Source organism: Protomyctophum parallelum (assembly GCF_964188405.1).
Source record: "Protomyctophum parallelum genome assembly, chromosome: 15".
In the NCBI taxonomy this organism is placed as follows: domain Eukaryota; kingdom Metazoa; phylum Chordata; class Actinopteri; order Myctophiformes; family Myctophidae; genus Protomyctophum; species Protomyctophum parallelum.
In genome coordinates, this window is record NC_139710.1 from 19,681,098 (window position 1) to 19,702,965 (window position 21,868).

At 42.5% G+C, this 21,868-nt stretch overlaps 2 protein-coding genes across 4 annotated transcripts in view; one reads left to right on the forward strand and one right to left on the reverse strand.

Moving 5' to 3' along the window:
- Window positions 1-8,041: 8,041 nt before the first annotated feature.
- cldn5a (claudin 5a) lies at window positions 8,042-9,783 on the reverse strand. Its single transcript, XM_083784048.1, has one exon. It carries the CDS (start codon window positions 9,537-9,539, stop codon window positions 8,892-8,894), a length of 648 nt encoding a protein of 215 aa, XP_083640174.1. The 5' UTR covers window positions 9,540-9,783; the 3' UTR covers window positions 8,042-8,891.
- Window positions 9,784-10,712: 929 nt separating this feature from the next.
- Window positions 10,713-21,868, forward strand: part of LOC310872498 (septin-2) — a 31,450-nt gene continuing 20,294 nt past the window's right edge. For 2 of the 3 annotated variants that reach the window (XR_014570395.1, XM_083784409.1), the window contains exons 1-5: window positions 10,713-10,815; window positions 14,977-15,033; window positions 16,119-16,218; window positions 16,985-17,071; window positions 17,677-17,800. Coding sequence is in view for 1 of the 3 variants with exons in the window: in XM_083784409.1 (XP_083640535.1) it covers window positions 15,007-15,033; window positions 16,119-16,218; window positions 16,985-17,071; window positions 17,677-17,800 (338 nt within the window). In the remaining 2 variants the exon portion in view is untranslated. Of the gene's footprint in view, window positions 10,816-10,841; window positions 10,913-14,976; window positions 15,034-16,118; window positions 16,219-16,984; window positions 17,072-17,676; window positions 17,801-21,868 lie in introns of those variants that run through there. The other variant, XR_014570396.1, reaches the window with a different exon arrangement.

A 21,868-nucleotide genomic window follows, 5' to 3' on the forward strand; every position in this document is an offset into this window, starting at 1 on the left:
AAGGCCCCACACGCACACAGGCAAACATACCCTCAGTGACAGGAGCAGTCGTGCACTTGTGTGTTCATAGATGCATAATACAGGACTTAGAAGGCCTCACACTCTCCCAGTCATGTTGCCTTTTTACTCCGAAGGGGGTAAGCTGCTTTGGAGAGCCTAATGGTGCTTGTGGTGGGAGTGGTATATCGTATATGTATGGTGCGTCTGTATTTGTGCTGGTGACTTGGGGGTAGGTGCCCGCTAGGCAGTGCATTATGCAGTATTTGAAATGTCTTTTGATTTTTCTTTTGACCCATTAAGACCTGAGATTGATTAAAAAATGTCTTCTAAATCTAAACAGTTTTCAGAAAAAGTTGTCAGTGATGTTCAAACGTTTCATGTCAAGGGCCCCCAACATTATGTATTTGTCCTGACCCCCATCTAAAAATATTTTTGTTCCAGGGGCACGAATGCGGCACGAATTCACGAGTTATGAGCTTGTACATCTGCTAATAGCTAAAAAAGGCATTTGGGAGCCTATAGGTGCCCGGACCACATCTGTAATCCTTGACAGACAGTTGCTTGCTGACACCGTCATACATTCTAGCAAAGATCTATGAACCGGCCAAAGCATACTATTATCACCCGTAAATATCAGCCTATAATTATGTTATATAGAATCTGAGAACGTTTTACATCATTTTAAGATAAACTGATCCGTCTGCTTCCGAAATGGATGTACCCTACAAAGTCTGTCGTGGCGTTTGTAAATCTAGTAGTAGTAGCGAGGAGTAGATCTAGACCTTTTCGTAGGTTATTTTGCAGATGTATCCCAAATAATCTCATATAGACTTGGGTATGTTAAAGTTACAACTTTTCAGGAGCAAGTCAAGCAAGCAACAAGTCAGAATAATAAAGAGCAGCTGGTGCGACCCATGTTGAGTTTCCTACTCAACTCAAACAGTCTCCTACTGACACTCAAAGGAGTCTCCTACTGAGTCACCTACTGGCCGATGACCCAGTAATCAAATTATTGGTTTCAGGAATGCGACAAAAACAAAATAGATCTCCATGAATTCATGGCTTAATGGGGTGTGTAATTGATAGATTTATTTTGATGAACCATTCCTTTAAGGGCAGATTCACGGGGGCACGGTGGCACAGTTGGTAGTGCTGTCGCCTCACAGATAGAAGGTCCTGGGTTCGATTCCCACTGGGGACGTGTTCCCTCCTCCGCGTCATCAGTGCCCATACCCGAGGCGGGGGTTGGCGAAAGGGCCTTTCTGTGTGGAGTTTGCATGTTCTCCCCGTGTCCCCTAGGGTAGATACCCTCACAAAAACATGCAGTAATCCTGGTCTCTAAACTGCCTCCCCCTGGCCAGCCGGGGCGCCTGATGGAGGGGAAAGGAACTGGTCGAAATAACGTGTCCCTTCCATGCGCTACGTCCGGCCGGCGAAATTCCCCCCCTGTCAGGTGAAAAGAAGCAGCTTGGACTCCTCATGCATAGAAGGAGGCATGAGGTCAGTCCGCTGCGAAAAAGGGCAGATTCACACAGAGTCTGTTTGATTCAAACTGTTCCCGAATACAATTGCCTGGATCCCGCTGGCCATTACTCGGATTCTTCCGTATCCGAGTACACTTCAATCGGTCCCGAGACCGAATTGAATGTGGAGTACATGCTGTTCCTAGACGAGAATGTAAATGCCTTTTATGCGTACTGTGACTCATTATTAGAAACCCATGTACAGCATTCCTCCTCACCCAATCTACAGTAGTTTTCTCTATCAAGTAAAGGTTACACACACACACACCCCTCATTGAATTCACTACATGTACATGGGAACTGTGGAGTATTCCGCCCTATAATACTGCATGTGGAAGATGTTAGTTTGAAACATGTGTTTGACTTGTACCTGATTGTACTGTGAGGTTTATTGTTCCACTATTGATTCTAAATTTTGGGATTTTTTTGAGACTGCTCCAATGTGTGGGTGGCTCTTTCCATTTTAAGATCATTTCACAAAATGCTTGCAGGACTGGGCATGGTCAGTGTACCTGTGCTCTCTTGAGCTCATGCACTCACATGATGCTCTTATGTAGAAATTATTATAAGTCTGTAGGGTTTTGTAGTCCCTTCTGGTGCAGACCAGTTTGTGTGAGGTATTAACACAGTCACACCCGTTGTACAATATCCCTCTTTCTCTCCCTGCTTCTAAAGCCATTTGGTTGTAACCCCTGTTAGTTCTGTCTCTAACAATCTCAGATTCCAGATGGGATTAGCTATACTGGACGGCCAGAGACAAAAGACCACAGCTGACTCTCTTTGCCTGCGGCCTGTTTCATAGTCATGCTGTGAGTGTGTGGTGAGTCACACGCACGCACACACACACACACACACACACACACACACACACACACACACAGTCAGTCACACACACACACACACATTCTGGGGAAATTGCATGGACTCAGATTCATTCCATATCTCACATTAACTCAATTTTGTACCCAATTTGACATGGCAAACCCAATCAACGGAATTAATGTCCAATATTTGTCCTTAAATATGATCTGTGTCAGGACAGGAACACAAAATAATAGACCCTTTATTATCATCAGTGCTGGGAACAGTCTCACACTTCAAAACATTACCAGTAACTTCAAAACCATTACCATTAACACTGTTGTCAACTTCAGGGGTCCCAGATGTCCTTAATGATCCCTAACCTCAATGACCTGTAACCTCTTTCACAATTGGGGTGTCATTGTCTGAATTGCTCTCCGCTGTTATGCATTGTCTTAAAGTGCTCTCAAGCAAAAGAGCCTAATGTTGCATTGCGTGCAAACATTTTTTGCATGATGTTGACAGAGATTTATTTCACAAAACAGGAATTGTGCAACCTGGAACCTGGTGTTTAGTTTAGACCTCTTTGTATTGATATAACCAGTATCCAGTCTATGAAAATTAATTAATTGTGTTAACCAATGTTTTATCAGATCTATCGTATTCTGAGCAGCAACAAAGTAAAGTCTTAATTTTTCCATTTGGTTACATTTATTGTGTACCCATCTATCCTGTTAGCTAAACTCTTTCAGGTAATGAATGAACTCCCTGAAACAAGGTGCCATTACATTAAGGATGTTTACTCAAAAGGTAACGAAGGTGACAAACTGAAACAAACGGGATACTATATGCAACAGTTACAGAATTGAATTCAAACGTGTACAATTTTTTTGAGTGGTGCAACCACTCCTACAACCAGCAATGTCCGTGTCCGCCTATGTGTCCGCCTATGTGGCATTGGTCATGAGCACGAGTATATGACTTATTAGTACCAGTAGGGGGCGCCAGATACAGAGAGGGATATTGCATGCTCTGTTGCCTGCTAATGAGAGAGAGAGAGAGAGAGAGAGAGAGAGAGAGAGAGAGGTGGGGGGGAATTGCACCACTCAGTTCACACGGGTGTGATTTTTGTATAAGACAAGAGATGTCTCAGTTGTTATATTTAGTGTTAAACTGTGAAAACACATGCCAACATGTCATCCCGCCTTGAAGGTTTGGACCATAGACTGTAACTGTACTCATACCAATGAATACAATCTAACAGGAGATATAATCTATAAACATTTAACTCTCTGGTAGGGTAGGGCAAACACTAGGACATGATGAGGTGGTCTTTTCTCGCATTCTCTGTTGTAGGCAGGTCACTGAGGTCAGTCATGCAGGCATTGTCCTTTGAATAGAAAACATGCATGCACCATACTACAACAACCAAAGATGTTTACAACTCTCATTCTAGAAAATACACTGGAGTCTCATCCCCAGAGATCCAAAGGGACAGTGGTAGAGAACGCGTAGACTCGTAGAGGTTAAGAATTGAGAAGTTTAGGAGGTGTATATTCAACTTTTTTGAAAGGAACATGGGAAACCATTGGCTGTTGTGAAGAATTTTCATGAGAGCAAACACTCAGAGCAAACACACAGTCCTCAGAATAGCAACGACAAGGGTTTCCTGCAAGACACAATTAGTATCCAAACAATGCACTTATTACAGCTCATGATTTGTTTGTTTACTCCACTGATTGCCATATCTAACATCCTAACTAAGTGCTAGCATCTAGCACCCACCTGCATTTGAGTCCTTGAGCTGATTATAAATGTAAACAGATTGAATACTTACCCGGTACATCAGTTATCACATCAGTGTCAGGAGTAGGGTGGGTTGTTGGCGACTCCCAGGGGGCTTCTTGTCTCAGTTGAACAGACTAGCTGGTTGACACCAGATACGTTATGCCAACCATGGTTAATCAGAAATGTCTTTTGAGCTCCCCCAGACATTCCTCTCCATCTCAGCAGAGGGCCGTCACTCAGGGCTTTGTCTGGTCTGCCATAGACTGTGTGTGTGTGTGTGTGTGTGTGTGTGTGTGTGTGTGTGTGTGTGTGTGTGTGTGTGTGTGTGTGTGTGTGTGTGTGTGTGTGTGTGTGTGTGCGTGCGTGCGTGTGCGTGTGTGTGCGTGCGTGTGTGCGTGCGTGCGTGCGTGCGTGTATCTAAAGATTCAAAACACCTTATTTTGATGATATCACCACCTGATTCTGACAGGTACAAAAGGAGTCAATACTCCCGATTACAACATCTCTCTCATATTTTAGAAGTACACCCTACTCTAGACACACTCATCACTATCTCTTAGATTCAGAAGAGCAGTTCATCTGATGCCAAGGCTCTTGGGCGGATACATAATACCAGTGGTGTAAAAGTTTGTTGGCAGATCAAGCAAGACCAAACATAGTAAAGATTTTTGAAGATTATACAGAATGTTGTACTCAAAAGTTATTTGGCTGAGCTATTATAAATAGAAGGATACACTGTTTGTACATGTCCTTTTTTCAGTTTCAGTTTTCCGTTCAGGAGTTCAGGAATCTGGTATCAGATGTATAGTTGCTGGCCGGCTCCATATATTCAGATCTAGTATGTCAAACCGGCTATCCAGGCTTTGTTGAGGTCAGTGTCGTGATCTTCATAATGGGAAATCCAGGTGATGTTAGTCAGCTCCAAATATGGAGATCCATGTGTTGTACCAACTTAGTTGGTACAACAATTTATTTTCCTTACATGTATTTGTGCTCCTTCCAGCTGTATTGTGTTACATACATTTCTTTCCCTGGCTGCATTAGGGGTTGAGAGATGGGTTGAAATTGTGTTTCCTTGTATCTGTGTGTATATGCTTCACCTAAACCATACTCTCGCGCTACCAGACTGCGATTTCCAAACGTTTCATCAGTCTGGGCCAACGGGAGAGGTCTCATGAGTATCCGATGAGTATGGGATACAGCGGAAGTGGAGCCTCCTCGCCACTTCCGTTTCGTCTTTACAGTCGCGCACATTCATCCTAATATAAATAGAAAACATCTAAGCATATATAGCTTGTTACTTAGCAGAAAAGGAAATAAAAATATATATTTTCGTGAACGGAAATGGCAGCTTCCGTTACTCAGCTCATGGGGGCTATAGGTCCAGAGTGACTCCAGACTCTATATAGCATTCAGAGATTTTGGAATAGTTGTCTGGCTACGCGAGACTACCTCAACCATGAAGCATTCATGGTAAAGGCCCAGATCCCCCTCCTCCCTCACACCACACATGTTCCTTCCTGTTTCCTGTTCCGCTGTCCAGTGCACAGGAAAGCGGCCATGCTACTGGACTGTGACAGAACTCTGAGTCACTGACTGTGGGGGGATTATCTCAACATTTTAATGAGAAGAGATTTGGTTTTTGTCTGAAGGTCTGAACCGAATCGTCTATTTTTTCTAATGAATGTTTCACTTTCAGGTTCTCTCCAAATTTGAAGAGACAGAAAAACCTTTGCCATTTCTATTGTCATAGTGAATTAAAATATTTTCTCCCACGGTAATTAGCTCAATTAAAACTAAAGCATTGTTTTGTATAATTATATGTACAGAATAAACGCCATCCAGCTGAGTGGAGAACAGAGACCAAGCACCTGCTTGGGCTGAGCTGAATCAGACCTACAGAACTGTTATGACTAAGAAAGGAGCTTTATCTGATTCCCGGCTGTCAGGTGTTCAGCCAACGTAAATCCAACATTTTCAAAGGCCACACTGCCCACTAAGCAGTCTCAGTTTATAGAAGACACTTAGTAAATTGTCCAGGCAGCCTATCATAGTTAATCAAACTCTTCTTGAGCCAGTTTGAGCAGCTCCAGGGTCGAGGGGTATGACCCCCGTCAAATGGAGGGGGGTTCTGTTTCGATGAGATCATGCGTGATGGTCAGTCGAGGGAAGTGACTTCCGACTTGGTTGCCCCGAGGCCAGATTTAAGGTTAAAAGTTCAGGTCATGAGAAACAACAAATGAGCCCAACCCCTCCATCCAATTCCAGACAGTGCAGAATTGGTGTATATTGGCCTAGTTTTTTCACAGATCTGGAATTGGTATACAACCTGACCAAAGCCTGACCTTAACCGTGTCTGCGCTCCCTTGATTGAGCCAGGTCAAGTGTATCAGTTCAAACCCAACTGCTGTTGGCAGCACACACTGCCAACACACACTGCCAACTGGACACGAGTCCAGTTTGTGAAGAGATATTGAGCAACATCACCATTACCTTCTTTTGCCGTATGATACCAGTAAGTTTCTGCTGGCACAGCACTTCCTCTAGCAATGCTTGGTAAATCACAGGCATTTAGCAAATCCCTTCTTCACCTGTTTGTGTGTGTGTGTGTGTGTGTGTGTGTGTGTGTGTGTGTGTGTGTGTGTGTGTGTGTGTGTGTGTGTGTGTGTGTGTGTGTGCGTCCATACTTGCTGGAATGTCTGCAGGCTAGGCCTTTTATTAGACTCATCCATACCACCACATTATAGGGCCCTGTAGCCAGGCAACCTCTGGTTCTGGTTGGTTTCTATGGAGACAGTCTATTGAGTGACGTTGCTGGCCCTGTTTGCCTCTCTTCTCTTTTGGAATGGGGGTCTTTTTAAAGGTGCACCCCCAACCCCTCAACACACACACACACACACTTAACGCCCTACAAATATGCACTACACACTCCCCCACACCCTGAGCTTCGTCACCCTCTGTGTGATGACTACAGGACTGGAACTAACAATCCCACAAAAACAGTTCCCTGACAGAAGCCATGCCAGTCCAGACCAGTCAGAGGCTATAGTCTTTGCATAGTCACTCTATCGAGAACCCAAAATATGAATGATTAGGCTACCTCTATCTGTAGTAATTTATTTACCATTTCAATAGGCCTATTAATATTAGAACATGAAGCTCAAATCAGTGAGCTACACCTGACTGACTGCATATTCTGAACAGCAACTTTTGTTAAGTTGTGCACAGTATGACCCAGTCCAGTAATACTATAGTCTTAAGAATAAGTAGAATGTAGGAATTAAAAGTCCTGGAAAATCCATCCAGCTTTAGGCTTATATAGGGCAATGCAATGTCTGAAGTAGCATGTTTTTTAGTTTTTTTGTAGGCTACAATTATGTAACAGTCGTGGTGCACTGATTGGCTCAACGTAATTCTTTATCACAGCAGCATCTAATGGCGGGAGATGGGATTGAGGGTGACTATCTGAATCATAGAGTTGGTCTGAATAGAATGACTTGCGGGAAGACGACAAGACGCACATTCGCCATCTCTAATTTGAACGGCTTTCATGACCGCGTACTGGGGGGAGCTGGTCTGAAAGGGGGGTTGGGCAGTGGAGTATTGTGAGTTGAGCAGAGCCCCACTCTCGCTGAATGGGCATTGTCATCTGGATTTCTATAGCTAACGAAAATACTTGCTCCCGCCGTGGGGGTTCATGGATCCACGATGGGAACCTACATTACGCAAATACGCACCATAGCGCCATAATGTCGCTGTAGGCCATTAAATATGGTTCCCTGGACCCTGACTCTGTGGTAGTGTTATAAAACACAATGTAATAATAGCCTATACGCTTTAGTTTGAGACAATATGTTCAATTTTAATCTTCATAAAAAAGATAATATTGCATCGTCAAATATACATGAATAATGATTCATTACAACATATTCACAAACCATCGGAAAACAGCGTTTATTCCAACAATTAATGAAAAGAAATAGAAATACACCCAGCACAGCGACAATGAATGCAACTTTGCACGGCAGGTGCTCGATGAGGAAAGGAACAGTTGATGCTGAAAAACAACAGGTTCCAGACTCTTCGGGTGTCAAGAATATTACAGTCAATGTATTACCCGAAGTTACGCACTACACAGAAGGCTGTCTGAGTTTTATTTTGGCTTTAATATGCATACGGTCTTCTTTTCATTGCTTAATACAACGAGTCTTCAGCATGTCGGCATAAATCCACTGGCCAAAAAGAGTCTTTGCATGTTTGGGAGTGCAATCATTCTGAGAGTTACTGTACAAACACATGTGCTAAGCTGGCACATGAACGTAAAAGAGCAATGGATATATGCGATGGCAAGACTCTCTAAAAACAAAAAACAAAACAAAAACCGTAGTTACAAATACAATATAGTAAACAATTCGAAATAGGCCTACTAATAATTTCGAGCGCTTATATAGAAAAAATAGGCTACGTTAAAAAAAACAAAAAAATAAACAGGTACCTAACAAAGATACTCCTTTTTGTCACGAGCTACCTCTTGAGTCTTTCCATCTCCAAAACAGTTTATTGTCTGTACACAAAAAGGATTTGCAAAATGGTGTTCCAAGTGTTGGAAGGCCAGTGTAAAAATGGCAGGTGCTTCCCATCGATTCAATTGTTCAAATTTAAAAACTGCAGGTGCAAAAATACGTTCATCAGAAAGTTTTTTTTTTCTTTTCAAAGGCTGCAGGATACTTTTACGCACCAACTGCTGTCCTATATGGGGGGCGGGGGGGGGGGGCGAAACTACACATAATTCCTCTTGTCGTATTCCCCGTTCTGTGTGGCGGCTCGTTTAGTCGGTGCATATTTTACTGAGTATCCAGAATTCCCGTTCGAGGGACAGGAGCAGCAAAGCAGCGAGCCCCCCATCAGCAGCAACGCCGTGGCCGCCCAGCCGATGTAGAGCGCGGCTCCTATCTCCCTCTTCTTGGACGCGGGCACCTGTGGATTGTAGAAGTCCGAGATGATGTTGTGGGCCATCCAGCAGAGAGGAACGAGGAAGAACAGGCCGCTGATTATGTAGATGACCCCTCCGACGTTCACCACCCGGGCTTTGAGGTTTTCTGCGCGGATGCAGTTAGTGCACTGCGCCCCTGCGATCGTAATCATCAGCCCCAGGACGCCCAACACAGAAGAGATGATGGTGAGCGCTCGGGCCGCTTGCAGGTCGTGGGTGAGCGCCAGGACCGAGTCGTGCACCTTGCATTGCATCTGACCCGTACTCTGCACCACGCACGACATCCACAGACCGTCCCAGATCGTCTGAGCTACCACGATGTTGGCTTCGATGAATGCCGTCACCTTCCACATGGGCAGCCCGCACGAAACCATCACCAGGAGCGAACCGATTACGCACAAGGCCAGCCCAATGACTTCTAGTCCGCCCGACATTTTTCCTCTTTGTCAATTAGTTAAGTCCTAAAACTTTCAATCCTCCACCTGCTCTCTCAGTGCTTTGCGTAAATAATGCTGTTAAGTTTCTGCGCGTCTTCTTACTCGCCTCGATGTAAAGGGAGAGTCAAACGGTTAGTCGCGCATCAGCCGCTACATTAATCGGACTATAGGGTAGGCTATCAGAGACAGCAACTCTAGGTCTCTTTAGTTGCCGACGGGTTGTAAAAACAACTGGAATAATCACAGGACCACAGGACCACGAATATCTGCGGGGCGGGGGTGTGGGAGCTAGAGGAAAACTTCTCTCCAATCAGACGTGAGCGCATCCTCCACGCACCAATGAAAACGCGAGGAAGTTGAGAGACTATAGCGGTCCAGGCTCCAGAGAGGGCGGCTGTGTGTGTGTGTGTGTGTGTGTGTGTGTGTGTGTGTGTGTGTGTGTGTGTTTGTTTGCGCGCGTGCGTGCGTGTGTGAACAGTTAGTTACCATGAATAGGACTGGGGGGTGGAGAGGGGGTAGGCGTCATGCAATGGGTTAATGACGCGCGGCAAGTGCACTTGTTATTGATTTTTCAAACGCATGATTAGGCCTATAGTATAGCCTATATGCCTACTGTTAATCACCATTGTCAGGGAGCACAGCAGGCTCATGGCCCACTGAGAAAATTAATTGCATATACATTACCGTACGCCTTTCCCGAACACATCTAATTACACAAAAACAGTTGTTCATGATAGACGTACTATAGGCCTCCTATCGTATTTGCTTTCGCAACCAAACTGCTTGGAAATAAATTTTGAATTTGATCAGAGGGGCTGCCAAATGCAGTGCCCGTGACGGCGTGGCCCGTGGGTATGATGATTGTACATTTGTAATCTGTATGTAATGTAACCTCTAAACCCTGTCCCAGATTCCAATTTCACGCTATTATAGCGAAAATGCGCTATCCTGCTGTACAACAAATATTCCACAGACACAAACTAAACCCCACCACCACCGGTCAAGCCGTTGTCCAACAGAAACAGCCATGCACTGACAGCCATGTTGGCTCAAACAGCCCTGTGGTTGCAGACTGGTCCATCGCGGTGACGTTGAACCGTAATGGCTCCAGTGCCGCATAGTTTCCAGCTGAATACAGAGCATCACAGACACGGGCGGAATGACGGAATCATTGGAACGGTTTCCGGGTATCCCTTCCTGGGCTGGGACAGAGACGAGACTGAGAGGCGCAACACACTTCTGTTGATAAACATTGTTTCAAAGTTACGCGCAGGTAAGAAGAAGGCCACGAAACGTTCTTTGTTTACATTACGAGTCGAAGAAGGAGTGAGAAGAGTGTTGTGAGAGTTCAGACAACTTGTTAGTTTATGGTAATATGACACCACCACTCGCGGTAACAACTGTTGCATGCTAAAGTTTGACATGCACAGTAGTACGCTCAAATTATGCTTAGTTGTATCATATTTTCATAATCTTAAGGGGTCGTTTCATTTACGAAATGTTGGTAATGACTCATTACTAACAATTCATGATTAGAGCTAATGTTGAATGTTAGTCAGTCTGACAAATTGGGTGGTGGCCATCAGTCTGCCTCGCACAGACCTGGGCTGGCTATATGTTAGTTACTCAGTGGCCTATAAATTAGAACATTTTGCATGTCCACATACTTTTTAATGATTATAGGTCCAACTTCACTAAATGTAAACGTTTTCCTAGAAGATAATATCTAATTCGGTTAAACGTTGTCATTATAGGCCTTGGATTTGACAAATCAAATATCATCTCACATCTTTGCTATTGTTCTAATACTCAGTCTTTGCTATTGTTCTAATACTCAAATGTATACTTTACTAAAATCTGCACAATAGATTTACAAATCTCCACTTTCAACTGAGCATACCAGGCGAAGCATTCAAACAAGTGACTTTCATGTCGTTCCAGTAGATTCTTACTGAACAGTAACATGGCCTTTAAACATCAGATTAATCCTCGACCTTTGACTGTTTAGCACGTCGCCATTAAATAAATTAAATGTTTAGACAACTTCACAATAACAAAGGGAAACAATAATACATTCTCATTGTGTGTGCGTCTCGGTTAAGTCGTGGCAGAGGGCCACTATTGAAGAGTTATCATCCATCTTTTTCTTGGCTCATATCTTGACTCAGTGAAAACGGTTGCATTTCACTTCATGCTGAGTGAGAGAGAATGTTAAGAGCATAATGGCAGGCTCAGCTGCTGTACCTATACCAACATGTCTGTACGTGTCTGCAACATACCTATCCCAAATTACAACGTTCTTCATTCAGGTGCTGCCAAACTGACCACAGATCACTTACCTACTACTGTATCTAAGGACTAAGGAGTGACATCCACCCTGGCTACTGTGTAAGAAGTATTCGTTGGCTCCCTCAGCAGTTGTGTGACTGACTCCTCTCTGACCTCTTCTCTTCCTCTGGTCTTATCTCACAAAGAGGAAGACATCAGTCTACTCTACAAACTGAGAAGAGACTTTTCCCTTGGTTTGTAGTTTAGATTGAACGGAAAAACAACATAGTTCACAGTGGCAGATTTAGGTGGCATGATATTCTTATTATTTGTTTTTTTAGTTAAAGCTATACTGTATTTTGATATTAAATGACTCATGTCACACTACAACTAAGCAGTTTCTGTCTGCACAATGGTGTGCAGGCCCTACCTCCTTCCATGTAAGAATAATGTTGCCAAAAGGATTATTCATAAATGTTATTAGTGCAACTTAATGTTGGTGAAAGCAATATTAAATTCTATAGAGTGTTTATTCTGTAACAGGGTCTCCCTGTCTCTCCTGCTCTTTAATAAACACTAACAGAAAATTCATTTTCAGGTTAGCATAGCAATTTCATCCAATCAGGAGACAGAACTCATACAAGATAAACAAGTGGAATTGGAAGTAATGACAAAGAATTGCTCAGACAAAATTGGAACTGGAACACTAATATTGAAGTTGATAAATGGATACGCTCCTGATTGGATGAAATTGTCAACCCACCTGAAAATGTATTTTCTGTTTACTAAAGAATAAAGATGTGGAGACTGGAGACCACAAATAGACAATGAAGGAGCAGTCTAAAGTCATTTTCCCCCATTTACTCTATTCTGGTTATACAGTAGCTGTGTCAATAGCACTGTTATGATAACATTTTCTTGCTGCTGGACTCCATTTGTTATTTGGTCATTTCCTGTCCTGTCCACATCATCATAAACGGCCCATCCTGTACTTTAAACTCTCAGCGTGTTATGAACGTGCCTGCTGGTTTCCTTGTAGGTTGAAAGGACCACTCATTCCGCCTATTGTTATGTTTTTTTTCTCCCACCTCTTTCATGACTCATATTATGTGCTTCTATACCAAAGCCCGCACTCTAGTACTATATATCTTTATTACTTTTAAACACCACCGCTACCCTTGGCCCCAACTAAGGCCTTCATTTATTACAGTCAAGCTCCCAGCCGTGAGTGTGTGTATTGTGTAAGTGTTTGTAAGCATGTGTGAGCATGCGCAAAAACATGCATCCAATTCACAGCCTGCCATGGGGTTGGATGCATCAAATACCAGTAAATTGCCTTTTTTTTCCTTTTCTTTGTCACATCAAACATTTACTGGCGTAAAATAGTGCCCGTATATTACAATAATAATTTTGTTCAAACTAACATTTTGCAGTTTAAGAAGAAGAAGAAAAAGTCACCAATCACCATTATGGGAAAATATTGTTTCAGTCTCATACGGGAAGAAAGCAAGTAGACCCCTGACATTATGTCAGGAAGGGGAATAGTTCCACCAGTACCACTGCCCCTTCATGGCTTCAGTCCAGATAATAAATTAAGAATGTAAATAGCTTCACATTCCAGGACTTTGACTTTACTTAGGTATAAGTTTTTTCTTTTGGCCCAAACTGTTAATCTCCCTCAGGGGCTGGCCACTGCCAGTCCATAGCTGTGTGTATGCATGTGCATGCACTTCAGTAGCACACAGAAGCAGGGGCGATTAAGTGGCCATTATTGAGTGGGTATTATTGCGGCGTGCCTCCTGCCTGTCTGTCCTGTAGTGTTGTCTTTGTGTTATTACCACAGCCATAATGGAACACTTTAATTAATCTGCCGCCAGACTAATGCTGGTTCCCACAGAGCCTGTCCAGTAATAACATGCATATGCCAGTGTGAGTATGAGTGTGTGTGCATGCACCTGTTTATGTACATGCACTCACACACCCAGCTAACTAATCTAATTAACACAGCTATTATTGTCTTGTTTTGACACTAATGCAAGATGGATGACCATTCTTTAAGATCACACTTCTTTCTTTAAGCATACTTAAGATGCCCACATGGCTCAAGTTTTATCCTGGTGGTTTTAACTGAAATAACCTTTTGACAGCCACAGTTCATGCCCCTGGCTCCCCACCCTCTTGCTGTTCCACATGCGGTCAGTCGTGAATGTGGTTGGTAGCAAGGCACGTGTTCTCCCTCCTCCCCCCCCAACACAGTGGTCCTGTAGGAAAGGCTTCAGGAACCAGTGGGATAAACAGCCATTGTTCTTGCTGTGGTCTCGATGAAACCACCCTGTCAGAATGAGAGATCTCTGCCCACTCTCATGTAGATATAGAGAGGCCTCTGGTACCATCTCACGTCCTGACCGTAACATTGTGAAATTGGTGCCCAATGTCCACAAAAGCTTGCTTGGTATGCTGGGCATTTCAACAGAGACCAAATAAGAAAGGCCTTTTTTAGTTTTTTTGGTAACTAACTAACTTAATGTAAACAGTGCGTCTCTCTCTCTTTGGCAGCACACGCTAGCCTGCCTCCTTCTAATTCTTATCACACTGCACCCGTCAAAGACCAGTGTGTGGGTGATAAAATTGAGCTGGCTCTTCCTGTAAGGTCATTATGGGTTTAATTAATCAAACAGGCTCATTACTCTGTCATCTGTTCATAGCCATGGTGTAAATTGGGCACTTGGGGCTGACAGCCCATAGGGTGCAACCAATGGAAGTCTGGGAACCAACCTCAGACATCCCAGACCTGCTTATCACTGCTTTGTCCAGGGTGATCGTGTTCGGTAGGGTAACATTACCTTAATGTGTGATCGCAATAGGAGATGGCCTTAATGAGAAAGGCTAAGTGGAGTGTGCCAATGTGGATGTTATCGATGCCCTTGATGTAAAACATTGTCCAACTTAATGGTCATGGTCTAATGGAAGCTGAGGAATTCTGCAGTAGAAGGAGGATTTCACACAACCTGATGAATCTGTGGTGTGAAGAATGAAGATAAGCTCTTAAAGGCAGTCTAACCTGCTTCAGGCTGCATTCTAGAAACTGCTGAAAATAATTTATTATTATAATTGATAAAGTCGGAGAGGCTAAATACTCTACTAATTTGTTCTTCTCCACCAACAGGTTTCCTCTTAGCATCCTGAAGCTGTGGCCATGTCTCAGTCGGGAGAGAAAGGGAAGGTGAGCAAGGTGGAAGTTCCTCCCCATTACAGATGTTGCACTTGACACTCTGAAAACAAGACTGACTAAATACCTTATGGATGAATACTCGGATAACGTGGTGGTGATTAGCACAACACTTGAGACCTCACATAGCACACACCCTTGGACAGGCATCCAGAGAGGATATCCTGTTTAAACGTGAGCGTTTCACTGTGGCTTTTTATTGCTCTCTGGAATTTTTTAATTGTACTCATCACCATCAGTCTCACTTTCGTGCATACACACTTGCACTTTTCGACCAGGTGCCTCATGAAGAGATGACAAATGTTTATGGAGGAACTAAAAACATTGCTGCACAAGTCAATATCTCCCAAAGTTCATATAATGTGTGGAAGCCATTTTAGTTCTTAAAATAATTTCCTTTTATTTGTAATCTGATTCTGTAGAGGTTTGAACTCTTACAGGAACTACACTATGCATTTTAAAACGGTATTTAATATTTAATATCATATTGTTTATGTCCCTCAAATGCATTTCTAATGGTTTGAGCCTAAATCATCACTATGATATAACCAGTTCAAGTCATTTATGTCTGGCTTCTAAACAGTTTCAGCTGCAGTACCACATTGTCCTGATGTGGCTGGTGTCGCTATTTAGCCACCACAACTTTTTGGTTATACTTTTATTTCAGTCCATAAATTATATGATATTACCACGTTCCGCGAGCGAAAATCAACACTGGCGTACATTGTAAACAAAGAGGAAATGCTAATTTAGGACTGAAGAAGCCAGAGGGGGAGGGATGTAGTGCGATACATATGAAATCACTGTCTGGTACCACCAAATCAGTTGGCCTGTTCTGAGAACAATTTCCATAAAATCCCATATATAATGAGAAAGCCTGATTGTTCGAAATTTGGTATTTGTTGGGATAGAAGACATACAGAGGAGCCCCAAAAACACAAAAAAAAGGGAAAAGTTGAAATTCCTTAAAAATGTAACTTATTTCGACCTTTGATCTTTTAGTTCCTTTACAAATGCATGTTGTGATTATACTGAAATGTACACAAACTTATGCTGTGTGTATCTTTTGTGCTGGACAGTTCCCAGAGGCAGCAGGTTATGTAGGCTTTGCTAATCTTCCAAACCAAGTGCACAGGAAGTCCGTGAAGAAGGGCTTTGAATTCACCCTCATGGTTGTTGGTATGTGATCACCTTCCTTAATAGAATAGAATAATTGAGTGACAAAGAAATGAATGAATTAAATACTGCTCTGCATTCCTTTCCTGTGTCGTCAAACTAGTATCACTGCATATTTGCCTTTCTGTATTGTAATGTTATTGCATGTTTCACAATATTGAATATGTGACATGATACTAGTCGGACAACTACTTTATTGCTGCATGGCAGCACATATTTTGTATGTTTTTATCTAACCTTTTGATGACATTTGCACTAACAGTATCTCAGCAGTATCTCAGAAATGTATATAACTATAAAAATACTGAGAATGTATTTGTTCACCTACTGCAGATCTTTCGGAGTTAAATGAACACAGAGGATTTTAACAGTGCAGGCTGTTTGCTGTGATGTGATGTAGATCTAGAGTAGATGATCTTCTAGATCTTCTAGACTATATGTGATGTAGGCCAGACACAATTATTACACAATCGCCTAAACTCAATTACCTGAGATTATGGAAAACTATTTTGCATAAACGTTAAAAGAATGAAGAAGATGTTCATATTGTCAAACATTTTTTAAAGATCTGCGATTTCCACAATTTTTAAACCATTTCGAAAGTACAAAATGGTTAAATATGTGAGTCAGGGCTTTGTATATCTTTTGTTATTTCTTTTACTTAATTATCAAGTAAATTATCAATAGAAATGTCATGAGCGTGAAAACCCTAGTGATGTCTTTAAGGAGTCGAGTGGTACCGTAACTATTTTGTCATGTCTGTCTGCAGGGGAGTCTGGCCTGGGCAAATCTACTCTGATAAACAGCCTGTTTCTCACTGACCTCTACCCTGAGCGCTACATCCCTGGTGCTGCAGGTAACCACACGCGCACACGCACGCAGACAGGACTAACACATGCACACATACTGTAATAAATGAGAACGTTCTATTCCAGTGCCTCCAGCGGAGCATTATTTTAACTGGAATGTTGGGAATGTTTCTTGTATTAGTCTCAAAACAGACCCCCACGTCCCACCCCTAGGCCTACCTTATGACTTGACCTGGATTATTGTCTGGTTTCAAAACAACCCCAGCCCCTACTTGGCACCCAGTGACCCCAGGGGTCCTTGAAAAGGTTGCAGGGGTTCCCCAGCAAAATTCGAACAATTGTGAAAAATGTAGAATAATGTTTAAATTGTTAACAACACAGATTTCCTCTGGCCCCGGGCACAACATCTTTCAGATGGGGGTCCGTAGCCATTTACAGAAATTTGGTGGACGTTTTCATGAAAAAGTTTGAGAACCACTGGTTTATTGTGACCGAAGGCAGGGCTCAGTAGTCAGCATCATATTAAAAGCTGTGATCCTCCCAGTCCAACAAGATGATATTAAAATAAAATAGCTGGGAACCCGCTTTGGGTCATGGAACAACTCGCCGCTGTATTTTGACCTTCTCTTTCCCCGCTCTACCGACTCCGCAGAGAAGATCGAGAGGACAGTGCAGATCGAGGCGTCAACCGTGGAGATAGAAGAGAGGGGAGTGAAGCTTCGACTCACGGTGGTCGACACGCCTGGATACGGAGACGCCATTAACAGCCAGGACTGGTGTGTTTTCTGTGTGTGTGTGTGTGTGTGTGTGTGTGTGTGTGTGTGTGTGTGTGTGTGTGTAGGAGGCGGTAGAGATAACAAGTGTTTCCTGTTCATCGTGCTCTGCTCTCTCTCTCTCTTTCTATCTTCCTCCCCCTCGTTCTCCTCCTCTCCTTAGCCAACCGACTCCAATTTCTTCGTGATTCTCTCCCCCGGTTTCTCATCCCTCCTCCTGTCCCCTCGCCAACTCTCTTTCTCAGATTTCTTCGTACTTTTCTCCCCTGGTTTCACACCTCCTCTCGCAGCATTCCCTGACTGTCCTCTCCACTATTTCCTTTGTGTGTGTGTGTGTGTGTGTGTGTGTGTGTGTGTGTGTGTTTACATGGGTGTGTGCCACCTCCTTCTCATGCCAGTGGTGCGGTTGTTAACCCCCCCCCCCTCTCTCTCTTTCTCCTTGCATCCTCTCCTCCTCCCTGTCCGAGTTCCATTTCCTGTTGATTGTCCTGACATGGCTGTATTTGTACCCCTGAGACTGCATTCCCCTCCCCATGCGAAAAAACAACAACAAAACCTTAGAGACAAAGAGACAATAACACCAAGCATCACCCCTTTACTTTCTTTACATAGTGCATAACACAATGTATATATCATTGCTGTTTGCCAGAAACCCTGTATCTCCATATTTAATCGTTTTGTTTTTGTTTTCATAAATTATTTTATACTTCATTGTATGACATTGTCACACAAAAGTAGAAAAGATAGTAGATCTATTTAACATCTATATCAATAAGTCTGTCGGTGGGGTTTAATCCATTCTTGGCGGGAACCCCTTTTGGTGTTTTAAGCATTCAGTTCTACTTTAGCTATTGAAAAATAGCAGATCTACAAGCTCACACGTAGCCACCGAGTGGCGCGCTATGAGCTTGTAGGTCTGCTATTTTTCATCGTGAAAATGTGGCGCAAATATTAGCTTCTGGGGGGGTCCCTGAACTAAATATTTTGAAATGGGGGTCCGTGGCCCAATAGAGATAATTCTGGGGGTCCTTGACTTGAAAATGGTTGAGCACCACTGCCATAGAAACGTGGGTTTTTCAGGATTTCTTTTTGATTCAGAAGCCTTTTTTTAATCGACCTCAGTCCAAAATGGGTTAAGTATTTAACCAATGAAATGTATTAAGAGCCACAAAATAACTAAATGGGATCCATTAGAACACAGGTCTGTCTCCTGAAAAGTAACAGGTTGTGGACATACAAGGTTTCCACCCGACAGCAACGATATATACCGGTAGTAAAAAAATCCCAGCGCTAACTTGGTATGTAATGAAATGGACCCATGGGGGTACATTTTGAAATGAACCCTGAGGATTTCCTGTGAATGTATATAATTACGTTCATGTAATTGTATATAAACATACAGTGGGAACGGGATGGATGGTGCATTAGATTGTTTCTGTGTATACAATTATGCACCGTATGTAACTGACCTCCATCTCTCCAGCAGCTGCACTATTTAATGTTCCAGGGGTCTGTGTGCTGTGGTTGTTGGGTCACTAACGTGAGCTGCGAGGGAACTAATGGTGTGTAATTGCTGGTTTGGGTTCTTAACCGCTGCGAGGACCATGCACACGGCACCATTGCGTGTGTGCGTAAATGGTGGTTACATATTAAGGTGTTGGTTCTTTTTTTTTTTTTCACTTAATTTTTATTGAAGGAAAAAACATACACAACTGACAAGACAATACGGAAAGAAAAAAGACAAAAAGTAAAACGAAAAAAAAAGGCTGCATTTCTCATATTACAAAAAAACTTTCAATGAAATCCAATTGCAATATCGCTAGGCTGAGAGAAGAAATTCCACTTTTCCCACTTTTTATAGAATTTATCCTCTTGTAGTCTAAGTATGAATGTTAGTTTTTCCATAGAATACAGTTCCTCAATAATGTCCATCCATTGATCTTTCGTTGGTGGGTCCTGCTGGCACCAGCGTCGTGTGATTGCTTTTTTACTTGCTGCTAAGAGGATCTTGATTAAATATTTATCATGTGTTAGAAACTCTTCAGGGATATTTCCCAACAGTAGAAAAGAAACAGATAGAGGTATCTCAAAACACAGAATGGTCTCCAAGGTGGAATGGATGTCCTGCCAGTATTTCTGAATTTTAGGACAAGACCAGAAAATATGAGCGTGGCCCGCTCCCTTGTGGCCACATTGTCTCCAGCAAGGCTGATCTGTTTTCAGTTGTCTCGATTTAATTTTGGGGGTAATAAAAAATCTCATTAGGTTCTTCCAACAGAATTCTCTCCACATTCTTGAATTGGTGGATGTAATTTGTGTATTGCACATGTTTGCCCATTCTTCTGATGTGATGGTAATCTCCAACTCTTTTTCCCAATTAGTTTTAATGTACTCTGTGGAGTTAACCCTAGCTGAAACCAGGGCATTATAAATACTGGATACTACTCTTTTGGACTCATGCTTATATGCCTGAATAAAAACCTGTATGAGATCGTTTGAGGCCACCGGCTCGGATGCTTTCACCTCCCCCATGAAGTACTCTCGTATTTGGAGGTATCTAAAAAAGTCCTTGTTATCTATGCACATACACATATCTTTCAATTGTTCAAAGTTCAATAACACATTGCCTTTCATGGCAGTACTGTAAGAGGAAAAACCATACCGAGCCCATCGCCTGAAAGTTTGATCATACACACCAGGCTTAAAATCTGGATCGTAAGCGGGCCACCTCAACACCCTGATTGTCCTCTCCATTTTGAACTGTTTCACGACTTTGAACCAAGTATTTAAAGTAAATATTGTGAATGGGTCTAAAATGTCATAGTATGACTTAGCCTGGTCTTTGTTCCCAATTAAAGACTGAATAGGGATGTTGATTGATCTAATTTCCAAAGCTTTCCATTTTGCCTCACATTTATCATCACACCAACATATTAAAGGTCTTAATTGTGACGCATAATAGTAATCCCTCAAATTTGGAAGGGATAGTCCCCCTCTTTCTTTAGGGAGTTGTAAAGTTTGGAATCTGATTCTCGGTTTTTTTCCGTTCCAGATAAATCTAGATATCATTTTGTCCCATTCACAAAACTGTTTGGCAGGCACCTCCACTGGTAGAGACTGAAAGAAATATAATATCCTAGGTATAACATTCATCTTGACTGCTTCTATTCTAGAACTTAAGTCCAAGGGTGACAGAGACCATCTCTCAATATCTTTTTTAATTTGTGTGATTATGGGTTGATAATTTGCTTCATAGAGTTTAGATAGGTCCTTAGTCAACCTTATTCCCAGATATTTAATTGATTTAGAGTTCCAATTGAAAGGGTAAAGCTCTTTTGTTTCCTTTGAGGGCTTGTAATTATAAGAGAGTATCTGAGTTTTATCCACATTGAGTTCATAGCCTGAGAACCGACCATACATTTCCAAGGAGCTCATTAATTTGGGGAGGCATCTATCCGGATTTTTTAAATAAATTAACAAATCATCTGCATATAAAGCCAGCTTCTGCTCCTCATCATTTATAGGGATTCCTTGTATTTGAGGGTCTTCTCTGATTGCCTGGGCCAGGGGTTCTATAAAAATGGCGAACAGTCCTGGACTGCAGACGCAGCAAAAAGGTGTTGGTTCTTAAAAGTGTGTCTGTCCGACAAAGGGTTTACTTTTATCGTCCCCAAGTTTCAACTAAGCAATCCTGAGAAGAGAGCACTGCACAACTATGGAATTTGTCATTCACATTTTGAACCAGCTCAAAAGGAGGCTAATTGATTATGGGGATGCCTCGTGGTATAGCCAGCCAGTTTGTGCACAGACCATAATATGCTCCTTGTGATTGTGAGGAGCTGGGTTCAAATCTGACCCTAGCCTCGGAAACCACAGGCGTTAATCTGACCCTGTCTTGTCTGGCAAGTCTTCTGATCTCTCTGCTCTTGGTTTCTTGTCTCAGTCTCTACACTGACCTATGTGAATTAAAGTAATTGATTGTACCATTTGCACTGTGTACAAGAGAATATGAAAAGGAATGATCTATTCCAGAAGGATTCAGATTGTGGGATATCGCAAATATATATATAT